The 14,748-nt window shown below is 46.0% G+C and overlaps 1 protein-coding gene and 1 long non-coding RNA gene across 2 annotated transcripts in view; one reads left to right on the top strand and one right to left on the bottom strand.

Annotated features, from left to right (window-relative positions):
- ABHD12 (abhydrolase domain containing 12, lysophospholipase) overlaps positions 1–13,618 on the bottom strand; it is a 32,357-nt gene extending 18,739 nt beyond the window's left edge. The window contains exon 1 of the mRNA XM_042830334.1: positions 13,476–13,618. Within this exon, the coding sequence (XP_042686268.1) occupies positions 13,476–13,618 (143 nt within the window). The remainder of the gene's footprint in view (positions 1–13,475) is intronic.
- On the top strand, positions 3,045–8,050 carry LOC122166517. The gene is made up of 3 exons (XR_006170827.1): positions 3,045–3,083; positions 5,834–5,979; positions 6,397–8,050. It is a non-coding gene; the product is annotated as an uncharacterized LOC122166517 (long non-coding RNA).
- Positions 13,619–14,748: the final 1,130 nt, after the last annotated feature.

Raw genomic sequence — 14,748 nt, 5'->3', positions numbered from 1 at the left:
CCGAACAGGCCACGGCGCGGTTCTTCTATTTCAGGCCCAGCCATACAAGTCCTCACTGAAAAATCTTCAGCCAAGCCTCAGTTCTGCTTCACTGCAGGCACTGTATGCAGAGCATGGGGAGCCTGAATTACAGAAAATCCACCAAATCCTAACATGGCTCTTCTCCTGAATTCAAGAAAGCCAATGAGAACACAGAAGTATCTGCCACAGCTCTAAACATGGCACTACAATTCTTTTTTGTTTTTTTTTTTTTAATGCAAACAATTCAAAACCAATTTATTCTTTCCTTTGGTGCTACCATAGCAAAGAATGCTTTTTTTTTTTCCCTTTTGCAAAATAGTACATTGCTTTTCTATAGCACAGCAAACAGCTACCACAAGCAGTAGCTTATTTCTCTGTTCCTAGCAATATCACAGAGACAGAATGAAAGCTGCATGCAGCTCCAGAAAAATGCTGCAAGTCAGCAAGCAGCCAGAATATTTTATTTATATGCTAACCAGCACTTCCAGCACCCCATCCCTGGTTTTACATTAACATCCCAAGTAACATCAATCAAATGCTTTGAAATACTGCCTTCAGTTAGACCCACTGGATTTCTAACATCTTTATTAAAAGCCAAACAACCAAAACCTGCCATTTCAATTGGAGAAGCTCTACACTGGTACACTACAGCATGTTTATTCTAATTCCATTCCCTTCTGTTGCCAGTCTGAATTTAGCACGTTAATGTGCCAAAAACAGGAAGTTCATCCTAGGAAAGATCTGAACCAGTACATGCAACTTAGCACTTACCTGCAAACACATTAAAAACAGCTTTTCAAAGCATCTCTGCTTGGCTGCAGCAGTGCTCCAGCTATATGAGTACAGATGAGGTTTGAAACTTGAAGCAGTTGACTGGAGAGATTTGTGGGCTTTCCACTTAGTTCTCCTCTTACAGCCCAGACAGTCAGACTGCATCTGTAACTCCCTCTGACCAACAGCAAGTGAATAAAAAGTAAAGCCATCAGCCCTAAGGACCTCAGGATGTCAACGTGCCAATCACACAAACTTAACAGCTGGCTCTCCAAGAGACACAAATGTAGAAGTAAAAGGTGGGCATCTGTGGGAATCAAATGTTGTTTCTGCATTAGATTTGGATAATATTATTTTTATTTCATGATCTCCGCTATCATAGTTCTTTTTGGGAGTCCTACTTAACTTGGGGAAGATCTCTGATAAGTTTACATCACTTATCCTATAGACGAACCTTCCCAGGAACGCACACTCTGTATATAGGTGTATAGATGTATATTTTGTCATACACACTGCAAGAACATCCTGCACGAGAGCAAACCAGAGAACAAGTGATGGCCTACCCCAGGAAGGGCCTGAAGAGACATCATCCCCCCGGTGCTCTTTGTTTAACGATGACTTTGAAGAAAATCACCATATCAACAGGACAAGGAGAGCACCGAGACATCTTGGAAACAACAGGATGGCTGCTGACTGACACCAGGTAACAAATAAATTAACAAGTAAATAGCAAATGTCAACCTTCTGATAAGATTGTGAACCTGGAGTACGCAGCCATTGGGGAAACAGGGCAGGGGGGAGGCAAGGGGGAGAAAACAGGGTCTAAAGGCTGTCATGTTGTGTCCATAGGTGCGCTCCTGCTTGCGGGACACCGCCACTGCAATGGCGAAACTAGGGAAAAGAACAGGGAAAAGATGTTTAAATACTGTATACAGTAGAGAGCCTCTAGAGGGAAAACCATTATTTGGACCAAAATAGGAGTCTGACAAAAATTGGGCCTATCAGACTTTGTATTTCTATGTAAACAGCAAGACTCCTTTTTCTGAAACAGAATTGGCTTAGGTCGCTTAATGGGTGCAAGAAGTAAAGAAATGTTCCTCGCAAGGAGTCAAAGTTCAAAGGAAATAGGAAAGAGAAGCAGAAAGATCATAAATGGATCCCTTAGATAACTTCCCCCCCCTTCAATTTCTAAAGCAGTGCAGGCAGCAGTGACCTCTGCAGAGGAGAAGAGTGGGTGCTGCTGATCTGTGCAGGGTCCTGGAGAGAGGCTGTGCTCTCGATGACTGAGGGAGTTGGAGTAATGTGAATGGGACCTGGAGAGTTTTCCTTTCTCTAATGCTAACCTTACTAACACCTCACTTTATCCTCTTAGGGCAGTCTTCTTAGGTCAAAGGGAAATAGGGTATGGTTATACCGCTGTTTTCACTAGAAGTTAGGAGTTGTCTTCTTGAAACAAAAAGAATTCCTTAACTGAGGATCCTGTAAGTGTAGCAGAACAATTAGATCAATTTCTAGGGCCTAATTTGTACTCATGGATGGAAATGATGTTTATCATTGATATGTTGTTTATTGGAGAAGGAGGTTGGCAGCTACGCAAGTGTGGGACATGAATACAGGGGGAAGGTTGGGCTCTGGAGGGAGGCAGAGAGAGGAAGGATCCTGAGGATAAATTGTACTGATTACTGTCACTGTCTCTGTGATTGTTAAATGTTTATGTCATTACAGTGTTATGTCGTGTACGAGGCTGTTATGGAACAAGGGGTGTCTAAAGTGCTACAAGAAGACCCCATGGGCTGTATTTTGGCTCACTGGAGAAACATTGCTGGTGAGCCAGGGGAATATTGAATAAGAAACCAGGAACGTAAATGGAGTAACGGGACCAGTTTTATAATTGAGTACCCTAATCATGAGACCAAGTGCTGGGTGTTTGTGGAAGTTGAGGAATTGTATTGTTTGACTTGTGGATTTTGAAGGCCCTGGGAGAAACTGTCTTAATGGTATGTGGAAATTATGTGGAAATGCAACTTTTAATGGTATGTGGAAATGCAATTGCTAACGGTATGTGGAATTGCTGTTGAGGGGATGTATGGGAACTGCTGAGCCACGGCCTGAACCTCTGATTGAGCACCTGAGGTGAGCCATGAGTCAGCCAGAGGAGCACAGCTGAAGGCAATTCACCCGTGCTGCTGAAAGGGTGGAGCCTGGCTGCAGCCCTCCTAGAGCTATTGAAGAGCTGGCTGCCAGTGGGGAAGGAGCTCTGCTGGAGTTTTGTGGGTGAGCCCAGGATAGGGGTAAGCCTTCTATTTACTCTCCTTTGTGACCATAGTTTGCTTTGCCTAACTCTCTTGTTTATTTTGTGGTTATAACATCCTAATATTCTTTGATTATACAGGGTACAAATAGTGGAATTGTGGAAAAACAAAAAAGGCAAAAAGGTGAAGGAAAACAGTGAGTTTGGGATATTAGAGTTGGGCTGGCAGGAGAACGCATCCCCGCACACCCCTCCTACTGCAGCTTGTAAGAACAACTTGGAGTGGGAGAAAGAAGTGGGGGCCAGAGCCTCCCGCTGTGATGTGAAGGGTGTATTAGTTGTGAATAGGAATGGGATGGGACGTTGGAAGTGAGAATAGCCGGCATCTGTAGAGCTGGGGAAACCTGATATCCCAGTGTGAGCAATGGAAGCCTGGGGAGGGGGTGAGTTTGAAAAGGGTTTGGGAAAAACAAGCTGAGGAAGGCGAAGTTGAGCAAGGTGTAACAGGGATGTCCCTTACCTAGAAGAAGAGGTAAGGGGAGCCTGGAAGGACTTAGGCAGAGTTCCACCCCCACAGGACCGAAAGCAGCTGGGGAAGCAGGGTGAAGAGGTTTATTTTCTGATACAGGTGACTCTTACTCTGTGCTACATCAAGAATTATTACCTGTAGATGATTTTTGTAATAGTTGTAGGAGCTACTGGCAAGAGAAGTTTACTTTTTTTCGGGCCAATTAAATACAGGCTAGGAGAACAAGTAGGAATATATAAATTCTTGTACATGCCAGGTTCTCCAAAACCATTATTTGGGCATGATATGTTACAATAGTTGAATGTAGAGATTAAATTCAGTAGAGAAAATTGGAGCTACTTGTCAAGTAAGACCAATGGACTGAAAATTTTAAGTCTGGCTTCCCACAAACTGGGAAAAGCAATGTTGTACTCCCAGAAGTTACGTAAATCCTAAATAGGGTATACACAGGATTGCAGGCATCAGGGATGCTTGGCAGAGCCAAAAATGCAGCCCAATGAAAGTTAAGACAAAAATTACTTGGATATTTCCAACAGCATCTCCCAGAGCTGGGTTTGCAATTGGAAGGGGCAAGTTGCAGGTATTGAGGCCTTAATAGCCATGTCTCAGTTCACAATTCAGGTAATGACCTTGATATAATGACCTGCAGCAGCAGTTCTGTTGCTTTTCAGTATTCAGTAAAACGCTGTTAGCACTGGTGTTGTGTGTGACAACATTCACCTGGAAGCTGTGTTTCAAGAAGAAAGGAGTAGATGCTACTGTTACTTGAGTATGTAGCAAACAATGAGTAATTACACCCTAGGCAATCAAACCACTGAGCGTTGGGACAGAAAAGCAGGCCTGGGGACTGGGTTTTAAGGTTGTTTACTTGCTCTGAATGCATCTGGTGCAACAGCAGCTTTGTTTGCACCATGGGATAAATCATTCCAGGATAAACCATGCTTTCTCCAGAGCTCTCCAGCAATGCTGCTGATACTCATCAAATCCAAAGTCACCCACGCTAGATTTATTTGAGCTTGACACTGAGATATTATCTGCAGTGCAAGTACACTCCCTCGACAGCATTTACTGAATGCTTAAGTTTTCTACTCATTTCACAGCTAACAGCTGTTGTGTATTAAAGGCACAAGCCTCTCGCTAGTCCATGTGCTGGGGAACACAAGGCTGTGTGTAAATGTAAGAGGGAAAAACAGCACAAACAAGAGAAGGCTTGACCAGCACTGGGAGTGCAAAACAAGAGCCTTAGACCAGTTGAATGGGATTCCCCTGAAGCAGTACTTTTCTCGCTCATTCTCCATGAGGAAGAATATCAGTGTGCAAAAACAAAGGGCCAAGAAGCAAAGTTCAAAAGCAAAGTCAATTCAGATCCATAAAACTCCACCAGGTACCTAACTGCTCTTTAATATAAAGCCACTTGGCTGCTGAATGCATATCTTCATTGAAAAAGCACACAGTGCAGCCAAGCCAGCTCCCCTACCACCACTTATGCTTGTTAACGCACTGTAAATCTGCCAGAGCAGCATGTGTGCAAAGCTCGCAGCAGCAGCAAGAATCCATAAGTTCTGACTTTGTTCCTAGGGATATTCATGTTTGAACAGGTCCATTCTTCCAAGCTGCACGCCCTCATGAACGTGAGATCTTCACACAGTGGTTTTTGGAAAGCAGCCACACGGCCTGAAAATTATCACTCCTGGTAGGCTCTGTGGCTCTGGCTCTCTTTTACAGTGTGCAAGCAGCCTCACCTGTCTACAGCAGTAGATCTTTCCCTTCTGAGAGCATGAAGATGGCCATCTTACATTTGTCCACCTGAGGCAGCTCTGCTTTTGCTGCCAGAGATCTGATGACCTGGAAGCCTGAAGGAAAAAAATGCTTTTGTATTAGCAGCCATACTGCCACCTTTTAGATGCAGGACACATCACTAGCAAAACATTTGGATTACAATGAACCAACAGTTCCCCGTTAGAGGCATGCAAGCAAACAAGAGCATTAACCAATGCCAAAACATTACATATGCTGGCCATCAGCTGATCCTGTTACATTCAGCTGGTAGACTCAGCACCCTCTCTACCTGACCTGCTTAGAAAAGGAAGAAAGCTTCCTGAACATGAGGTGACAGCCGTGATTAAAGAACAGATGCAAGAAGAGATAGAGTTGCTGTCAGCCCCTGACCTACCTTGAACAGCAGGTTACTTTGCATACAGCCAGGAATACTAATTCATTCCTGCTTTTATCCGTGCTTCAGTCAGGTATTTTCGCTGCAGGTGTCAGCTTGTGGAGGAAGCAACTCCAGAATGACAAAGCTTGAAAAATGAAGCTGACAACTGAAACCAGAGCCTTTGCTGAAGTTCTGAAGAGCCATACCACGAAACAAGGAAAGCAGAAAGCAGCTGTTGGCATTTCTACTTAAGTGAGTGGGAACTGAATGTTTTGCAGCACTGTACATCATCAGCCACAAGCTTAAAGCATACGTGGTCCCTGCTCTGGTAGTCAAAAGGGGGAAAAGAATGCTTTAGGGACAGCACAAAGCTATCGGAAATAGAAAGAAAAGGTTATTCACTGCATTTCTGCTGGATTTGCAGAGGAATAAAGAACAGAGTATTTCCAATGACTGTGTCCAGTTTGCAGTTTTTTCATTCAGCAGCACAAAACTGACATTGTCAGCTTTGCCTCTGCTTCCTAAAGCTGCTTGGAAACCAATCAAAACTTTACAACAAGCGAGTTAGAACTACTGCTAAGGGAGAAATCAGAGCTAGGCTTCACTTTGTGGGGATCTACTTAATCCACTTAAGCGACTTGAGCACCTTGTGGATGCTTTCTTTTACAGGAGGAAGCCCTTGAAGCCCTGACTCAAGATCCAGTTGCATCACCCTCATCTGCAGAGGCTTCTCTGTCTCAGAGAAGTCACCCCAGGGGAAGGCAAATCAACCTCTAGACAGGGTAAATGTACTTGCTGTTCTCTGTTCTGAGCCTGCATACTGAAAAGTTGTCTTCCAAGCAGTTTTTATCCGCACCGAGTTCTTCATTCTGCCCACCACCTGTAACAAGAGATGACACCCCAAACAACCTCATTTTAAGTATCATTCAACAACAATCCCTTTGGCGAGAAGCACTGAGTTTCAGCTGCTACAAATTTGATTTCAGTACTCCAAACGCTCTAGAATAGAGCAGATACTGCAGAGCAACAGCTGCAGACTGAGCCAGCCTACTTGCTTGCTGTTCAGATGGAGAAGCAATACACCACAGTGAAAGGTGAAGCTCACACTCAGCCCCACTGACCAGAGAAGGAGCAGCAGCTGCTATCACACACTTCACACAACAGAAGGCAGAGACAGCCAAAGACACGAGGGAACACCTCTGGGCTTAAGTGATGTTAAAAGAGGAGCTGGATATTCTGTTATCTGTGCCTCACGCCATTCAGCAAACATTCAGATATGGCGATTACTTACCAAAATAAGTGGAAGTGGCCACTCTGTCAGGGGAAGTTTGCAGCCATGCAATCCTATACGTCAGAAGGTGTTGTTTCAGATATTTGCTCGAATCAGAAGAAAACTGAAGGCCGGTTTTTATTTACTCCAGACTCTTCTTTTGGTTTCTGCAATTGTCCCTCAGTGATTGGAAAGATTGCTTTGAACAATGTGAGGGCAGCTGTGGGACTTATCTCAAATACTTCCAATTGTTTATTTTTTTACAAGTTCTATTTCTTGTCCAACATTTTTTTTAGTGCTCTAGCACTCAGTAAGAGTTATAGTGTTAAAATAAATCTGGATTAAGCAAACAGCTCGATTTGAATAGTAAACACAGACACCCTTCCTGCTAGCTCAGCTCAATGATCATAGTTTAAATGATCAAAGCACACAGGCTAAAAATAGGAAACTCTGCTCACAAGTTTAATTGCCTTCATCGAGCAAGAAGCAGACTACTGAAGTTCACTGCTATGCTGTTAGTGCAGTGGGAAAGAGAAGCATGCCAGCAAGGTGAGAAGCAAGGCAGAGAAGCTGGGCAGCACAGACAGCATGCTGGTACACCAGTGGCCGGTGGAGGTGGCCACACACAGCAATTCTGGGCTACAGCATCACATCGGGCCCTGCTCCCCTCTCAGCCATGCTGCCCTGGGGTCAGCTAGCTTTAACCTGTCTCCTGAGAAGGTTCAGCTGTTTTGCCAGCTGCCCTGGGCTGCTGACTTGCCCTGCTCCCCACCTCATCCTCCCAGTTCTTCCAGCCTCCTCGCTGCTGTGGCTGATGGACAGAATTACACACCCTGCAGCCCAAGGATCAATCCCAAGAAAACTTCCTACGTGTTTTGCTGCCTACTGAGCTGGTTTGCGATACATCTGATACAAACTCTGTTTGCAATGCAAACCTTTAGAACAAACCAAAGCACAACATCAAGAGCTTTGGAGAAACAATTCTACCACTTCCACCAATGAAGATGCAATCTTGATAAACTTGCCACATTTTATACCCTGCCTTCCAAAGGATAAATCTACTTTCATTAGAATGTTTAGCTGTTAAATCCTCTTTTATTGAATTGCAAGTTAACTCTTACCATTAGAATTGCACAGGCACCACCTCAGGCTAATGACTTGAAAGTCTCCTAGATCTCCTGTTACCCTTTTAAAACACCCAAGTACTGTCTTTTAATCTTCCCGTGGTACTGATTCAGTCACGGCCACATTAACATAGTGCTCTCACATTACAGCCTTAGTGAACCTTCCTTGCTTACACTCACTCACTCTGGATATCAGAAGCCATCCACGACTGTACCACCACCAATGTCACCTTTACAGCAGCTACACACTGAGTTTCCAAAACGCAGGGATCCATAGGGGAATTGCAATAGAAGCTTGTTTACCAATTTCACACCCTGATGTGAATGCCAAAATAATCTGATCTGCCTTCAGGCCAGCAAGGGTAAGATAAATTATTTGCAGCCTCCTAAGAGGATATCACCAGGTCTCTCACTCAGAGCAGCAGATTCTGGAGAGGATATGATGTCACCATCATTAATTTTCATTAAAACACCACAGTGTTGTTTCCAACAAAAAGAAACGCATTCCCACATCCTGCAGAAAAATCTATGGACTTGCTGTGATGACCTGGGAATGCATTTGCAGAGAACTAGATTCCTGGCTGGGCAACTACATACCATTTATAGCAAGAAAGCAAATCATCTTCAGAAACAAGCTCGTCGTAAGTAGGCCATTGATCCTCTGTGTAAGAACGGGCTGGAAATAGACAGGAGGGTACAGGAGGAAAAAGGGACATACAGAGAGAAAAGCTCACAATGGGAGTCCAGGACTTGTGCTGATGATGAAGCTCAGCTGGTCACCCTGCAGCACAGCATCACATTGACTGACAGCTCACCCTATGACACAGCAGTCCCAAAGGAACTAACAGCAGCCACGGTTAATAATTTAGACATAAGCCAAAGAAGAACAACTGAACTCAAGGGCCCATAGGATGCCACAATAATGGCACTGCAGTCAAATAGAGTGCAAGGAGACCAACATGAAACTCAGTTATAACACCAGAGAAAAATTCCCGCTGAGCCCAAAGCAAGTGTGCTTGGGCAGAGTTCTTTGAAACATGGGGAACTGGAGAAAACAGTTTTAGCCACAGCCACTGAGTTCCCAGTCATGGGACAGGCAGACAGATGTGTGGAAGTAGTTACACAATGCCATTTTTGATAGATCCAAGCAAAATACTACCGTGCTTCCTCTTCAAAGAGGAATTGCAGTAAAATTATTAATAAAATTAATAGAAAACCACAGAGCAGGTTGTTTTTACAGCCAAATGAGAAACCGTGGTTCAACCTGTACTTAACATGGAAAAAAGCACAGCATGAGACTGGAAACTGTCACCAGTCCTTCGTGCACTCTGCTCACCAACAACTGATCTGAAAGACAGAGATGGCCAAGTTTTCTGTCAAGAGGAAAGATGCTGCTGCTTAAATCCAAAGAGACACAGGGAGGCACAGAGCATGTCAGCTACTGGAGCTGTGTGGCACCAAGGGTCACTACACATTGCATTCAGCATGCATGGGCACATTCACTGCTCCAGTAAAATTAAGAGACAGGAGCAGGGGCTGCTAAGAGTGGAGGTAGCTGAGATGAGCGAAGGGGCAGCAGGACAGCAGTTCTCCAGAGACGCAGCACAACAAAACATCAGGTACAGAGCTCCCATTCACAGAGTCTTGTCACTGCTTCACAGCACTGAGAATCAACTAAGCTTCACCAGCAAACGAGACCACAGAATGGCAAAATTAACATTTCAGGTCTAGAGTCTGGCTATTGATCGGGATTAAAGAGGCACAGATAAGGACTAAGCCATAGGAGAGAAGGGTAATATTCCTGTGACTGTTCGCCTCCAGGATCAGGGTTCAACAGAAATGAGATAGGAGAACTTGCTTTCAGATCAAAGCCAGTATTAAACTCACCTGACTTTCTTTATTCTCCCTGTTCTCACATCAAGGTGTTCTCTAACTAAGGCTGCTCAAATGCGTTTCCTCGAAACATCACAGCCAGCAATCACAAAACTGAGGTACAGTAACAGCCTTACAGTCACTCTTCAAACACACATCTGCTAAGACTGCTATACTCAAAACACAGTTCTACCTTAATAACCAACCAGCAGGTAATTCAAGCTGTCAGGTAGAAAGTCGCAACACAATCATTACAGGAATGGTCGTCCACACAAGACACACATATCAGGAAATCCAAGCGCTTTGTATGCTGCTTGTTTAGCACTGCAATCTCACATTTAATAGTTTCAGGCAAAATGTCTCAATCCCTTCTTAAAAAAAAAAAAAAATTGTTCTCATACTGTCAAAGCAGCTCCTGGTAAAGTTCTTAGATCATCACCATACTTAATATTATCACTATATGTGGAAGCAAAACAGGAAGACATGCATTTCTTGACATCTGTAAGCCACACTGACTACAGTATGCACTCACATACATCTTTGGTTTATCAGAGATCCATCGCCATCAGCTGTATGTGCACATATGCACTTTTTGTGACAGAGGAGCTCAAACGCCATCACTTCAGAATCAACTTCAGCTCTGGGATGAATGAGTACAGCATGATGATGGGTCTGAACCACAACAGAGGGACATGTGCAATGCTATTAAAACTCAAAAATACTGCTGGAAGAATAAGCATTGTTTACATTTACGGTGCTATTTAGCCTTTGCTGAGGCACTGGACGTAAAGAGAGAGAGTCCTGATGGGGAAGGGCACCCACAAGCCCTGCTAGTGCTTTGCAGCCCAGGTCAGCACTGCCATCACAAACTGCTGTCTCTGCAGTCCCAATGCTCCACAGCCACAGGAGCTGCCATGTGGTCAGCCCTGGGCTGTAGAATCACACGGATGCTTCAGGCTGCTATAGAGCTGCTTTGCTTTTCCAACCAGCAGTTTGTGTCACTATCAAAGATGGAAAACCATACACAGAGTGAGTTTCTTAACAGCAGCATGAAATGCAAGCAGCCCTAGTTGCCCTGGACACGGAACCCACAGCCACCACAAGTGCCAATTTTAACTATTGCATCAATGAGCACATTGCTAGGAATAACTAGTTGCAGCACTAATCCCCAGTTACAGAGTGTATGGGAACTGCTGAGTCGCCTGCCTGAACCTCTGATTGATCACCTGAGGTGAGCCATGAGTCAGCCAGAGGAGCACAGCTGAAGGCAATTCACCCGTGCTGCTGAAAGGGTGGAGCCTGGCTGCAGCCCTCCTAGAGCTATTGAAGAGCTGGCTGCCCGTGGGGAAGGAGCTCTTCTGGAGATTGGCTCTGCTGATGTTTTGTGGGTGAGCCCAGGATAGGGGTAAGTCTTCTATTTATTCTCTTTTGTTATCATAGTCTACTTTGCTTAACTCTCTTGTTTATTTTGTGATTATAACATCCTAATATTCTTTGATTATACACAGACACCATGCCAACTGCACCTCCCCAGCATCCTTGCAATGCAGCTTCACGTCCTTCCAGTTTCTGTGAGCTAGGAAGCAAAAGTGATGAAACACACTAACAAACAACAACACAACCAAATACCCATGGTATAAGGAGCTAAAAGGGGTAACAACCTTATACTGAGCAGTATGCTACAACAACAGCACAACTCTGCACGTCAAAATGGGAGGAATCAGGTACAGAAGTTTGCTGGCTACGTAACTGGCCATGGTCAGGATACCCTACCAGCAGAGGTTCATTATGTATGTTGCTTCCTCTTATGTTCCTCCTTACACGCTCTGCAATCTGCTGATGAACATGGGGCAGCTGTCTGACCTGCCTTAAGATAGCTGCCTTGGACAACACCGTTATCTCTGTGCATCAGACTCCCTTCTGCCTGGACCTCCCATTCCTGCAGGCTCAGATTCACACTTCAGCAGTGCAGTTGTTATCCTGCAGAAAACATAAATGGAGGATGTTAGCAGACCCAAATATCCTGCTTGCAAACCACTGGCTGAAGGGTGAAGCAGTCAAAGGAGGTTCACTTGAAGGATATGACAACCTGCACTGGTACAGCAGACAAGAAAAGGCAGCAGAAGGACATAAGCAAGTGATTGTTTCTTTTAATGTTCTGATTTGGCTGCAAACAAGAGTCATTTCTGTAATACTGCACAGGATGGTCCATAGGATTTCGTCTATTTGTATTGCTGTTGAGGGAAAGTGAGCTCCGAGCAGATAAAGCTTTCCAACAGCATCAAGTTTGTGAGACGCTGCTGTATGGAATACATGATTCAACCAAGACAATTAACAAGCTTAAAACGCATGCAGGACCCCAGGGGCTTCTGAAACGGTTTCAAAGGCTCAACTTGGAGAAAAGCAGGGAAAATTTGCCCACTGACTGTTTTGAAAAGTGCAAAAAGAGGAATAAGTACAAGGAAACTTTCCACAAGCAGAGCATGCATTCAGCTTGGCCTTCCCTGTGCCATAGATCTAGGAGCAGTGCTCATTCTACCACATCTCTGTCCACCAGAGCCAGCCAGCAGCCTGAGGCTCTGCTCAGGTAGCACCTCTGCTTCAGCAAAGAAGCACTTTAAAACTGGAAGAGTCAGCAAGCTATCACTTGGTAACTTCTGAAAGTAGGGGTAATCTCCTACAGCGAAATCAAGTAAATAGTCACAGAAGATGAGCACGCACACAGTCTGAGCTACTGCACACCATCAGAACGGAGAAGCCAACCCAGCGCCATCTGCAATTACTACAGCTTGTGCGAACACGAACCGAGCGCTGACAGCATCCCAAAGTTTTACCTGTGGGGCACGAAAACGAACACCATCACCCACAGAGATTAGCAACAGCACTTTATGGGCTCTGCCACCACTCGTGACAAAGAAAATCCATGTCATCAGCAGGAAAATTTTCCTTTCTAATGTTGGTTTTGTCTAAGAGAACAGAAAGATCCTCAGGGAGTTCACCACAGAAAGAGCCACTCGGGCTCATTTTCCAGAGCCTCGCCTGCCTTTAGGCTCCCACAGGCTGCCGCGTTCCTGCAGCACAGCGATTTGGCTCCAGCCTCCCGAACTGCACGGCCATGAAATACTCTTCACACTTCAGCAACGTGACCATGGCTAACGCCGACTGCACAGCGGCAGTAGCTCGGGGCTCTGCCGTTTTCCGCCGCCCTTCCGAAGCATCCGTCCGTCTTCGTACAAGATGTGAAGACGGCCCTAGGCTAAACGCATCTTCTCCCATTACAGATCTATTGCTTTTAAGAGGAATGCAACCGCTCTCCCGGCGTAACAGCACCAACACGCAGAAAGCACTACAAATGCCGAGGCGGCAGACAGAGAACGGCCGCAGCTTCGCCCCGGCCGCGGCTCTCGCGCGGCAGCCGGTCGAGCCCCGATCCCGGCGCCCGCCGGCACACGCTCGCGACCCCGGCGGAGAACAGCGCTTACCTGCCGAGCGGTCGCTTCATGCCCGTGTCGGCGGCGGGCAGGCGCAGGCTGTGCCTCAGGCTGCAGCCCTTGTCGAGAGGCGCGGGCGCGGCGGCGGCGGCGCGCTCATGCTCCACCGTGACCGACTCGTTGCGCTTCCTCATGGCGGGCGGGGGAGCAGCGGCGGCGGCGGACCGGGACGTCGGGGACGACAGCAGCGGCTCCGCGCACGGCCGCCGCTCGCCCAGCACCGCGCTCGCGCTGGCCCCAGCCCCGCCCCCGCCAATCTCCGCCTCCGGAGCGGGCTGGGGACAAAGGACACTCGCACCTCGGATGGCCGCCGCCCACTCCGCGCGGCGCCGCCATCTTTACAGCAGGCAGACAGCGCCGCGCAGCCATCTTTACTGAGGGCAAAGCGCGCTGCGCCGCCATTTTGTTGGCGGCCCGAGGCGCTGCCGCGGCGTGTGGGCGGGGCGGTGGCGGCGGCGGCCCCGCTGGGGATAAATGAACCGTCTATTCTACTGTCACCAATAATATTAATAAATAAAAGTAACTGTGTGATAACAATGAGCAGCAGAAAGCAGGCACTCTTATGTATCTCGTCTTCCAGTAGTAAACATTGGGTCGGTCTGACAGGGTGTCCGTGTGCTCTCCTAGAGGGAAGGAGTGGAGGAATTCCTGGAAAGCAGAGCTCTTCAGACAAGTGACCACAGCTATTTTGTGGCCGTTTCTTCTGTCATCGTGCAAACTGAGCCGTACCTGGAACATACCCTGAGATTCCAGGTAAATAGAGCATTACAAATTCATCCCAAAAGCAAAAACAGTGCATTGGCGAGGAGGAAGTTGTTGCCATCAGACAAGCATCAGCTATCTCAGCGTAACGGTTAGCTTGCAGAAATCACACGCTAACGTGCTGATGTCTGCTTTGCCATGTCAATGGAAGCTTCTACTAGCATTTGTGACCTTTTAGAGATTTTTAAGATTTAGAAATCACCACATCATTTATTTTTGTCACTATTTATATATTTATTGCATGTGTAGTCCTTCTGTACTGCTAGTGCATGATCTATGGTGCATAAGAGAGACTCTCCTATTTGGGATCTGTACTTACCCTTCTTACCTACTGTAAGAGGTGAGTGCTGCATCAGAACGTTGCCCACTCACAAAAAAATAATGTGGCAGCATCCATCCCTAATCCCAGACTAACCCCATATATTATGGTTGAATTCTGGTGGGTTTGCTGGGAATGCGTTAAGGCAAGGGACATACTTCTGCTGCTGTTGTAGATGAACTA

This window comes from Centrocercus urophasianus, unplaced genomic scaffold (genome assembly GCF_019232065.1).
Source record: "Centrocercus urophasianus isolate 14NV4802_14NV808 unplaced genomic scaffold, USGS_Curo_1.0 seq_10, whole genome shotgun sequence".
Taxonomy (NCBI): Eukaryota; Metazoa; Chordata; class Aves; order Galliformes; family Phasianidae; genus Centrocercus; species Centrocercus urophasianus.
Note: the sequence above shows the minus strand (reverse complement) of the source record. Positions and strands in the feature narration are given on the sequence as shown.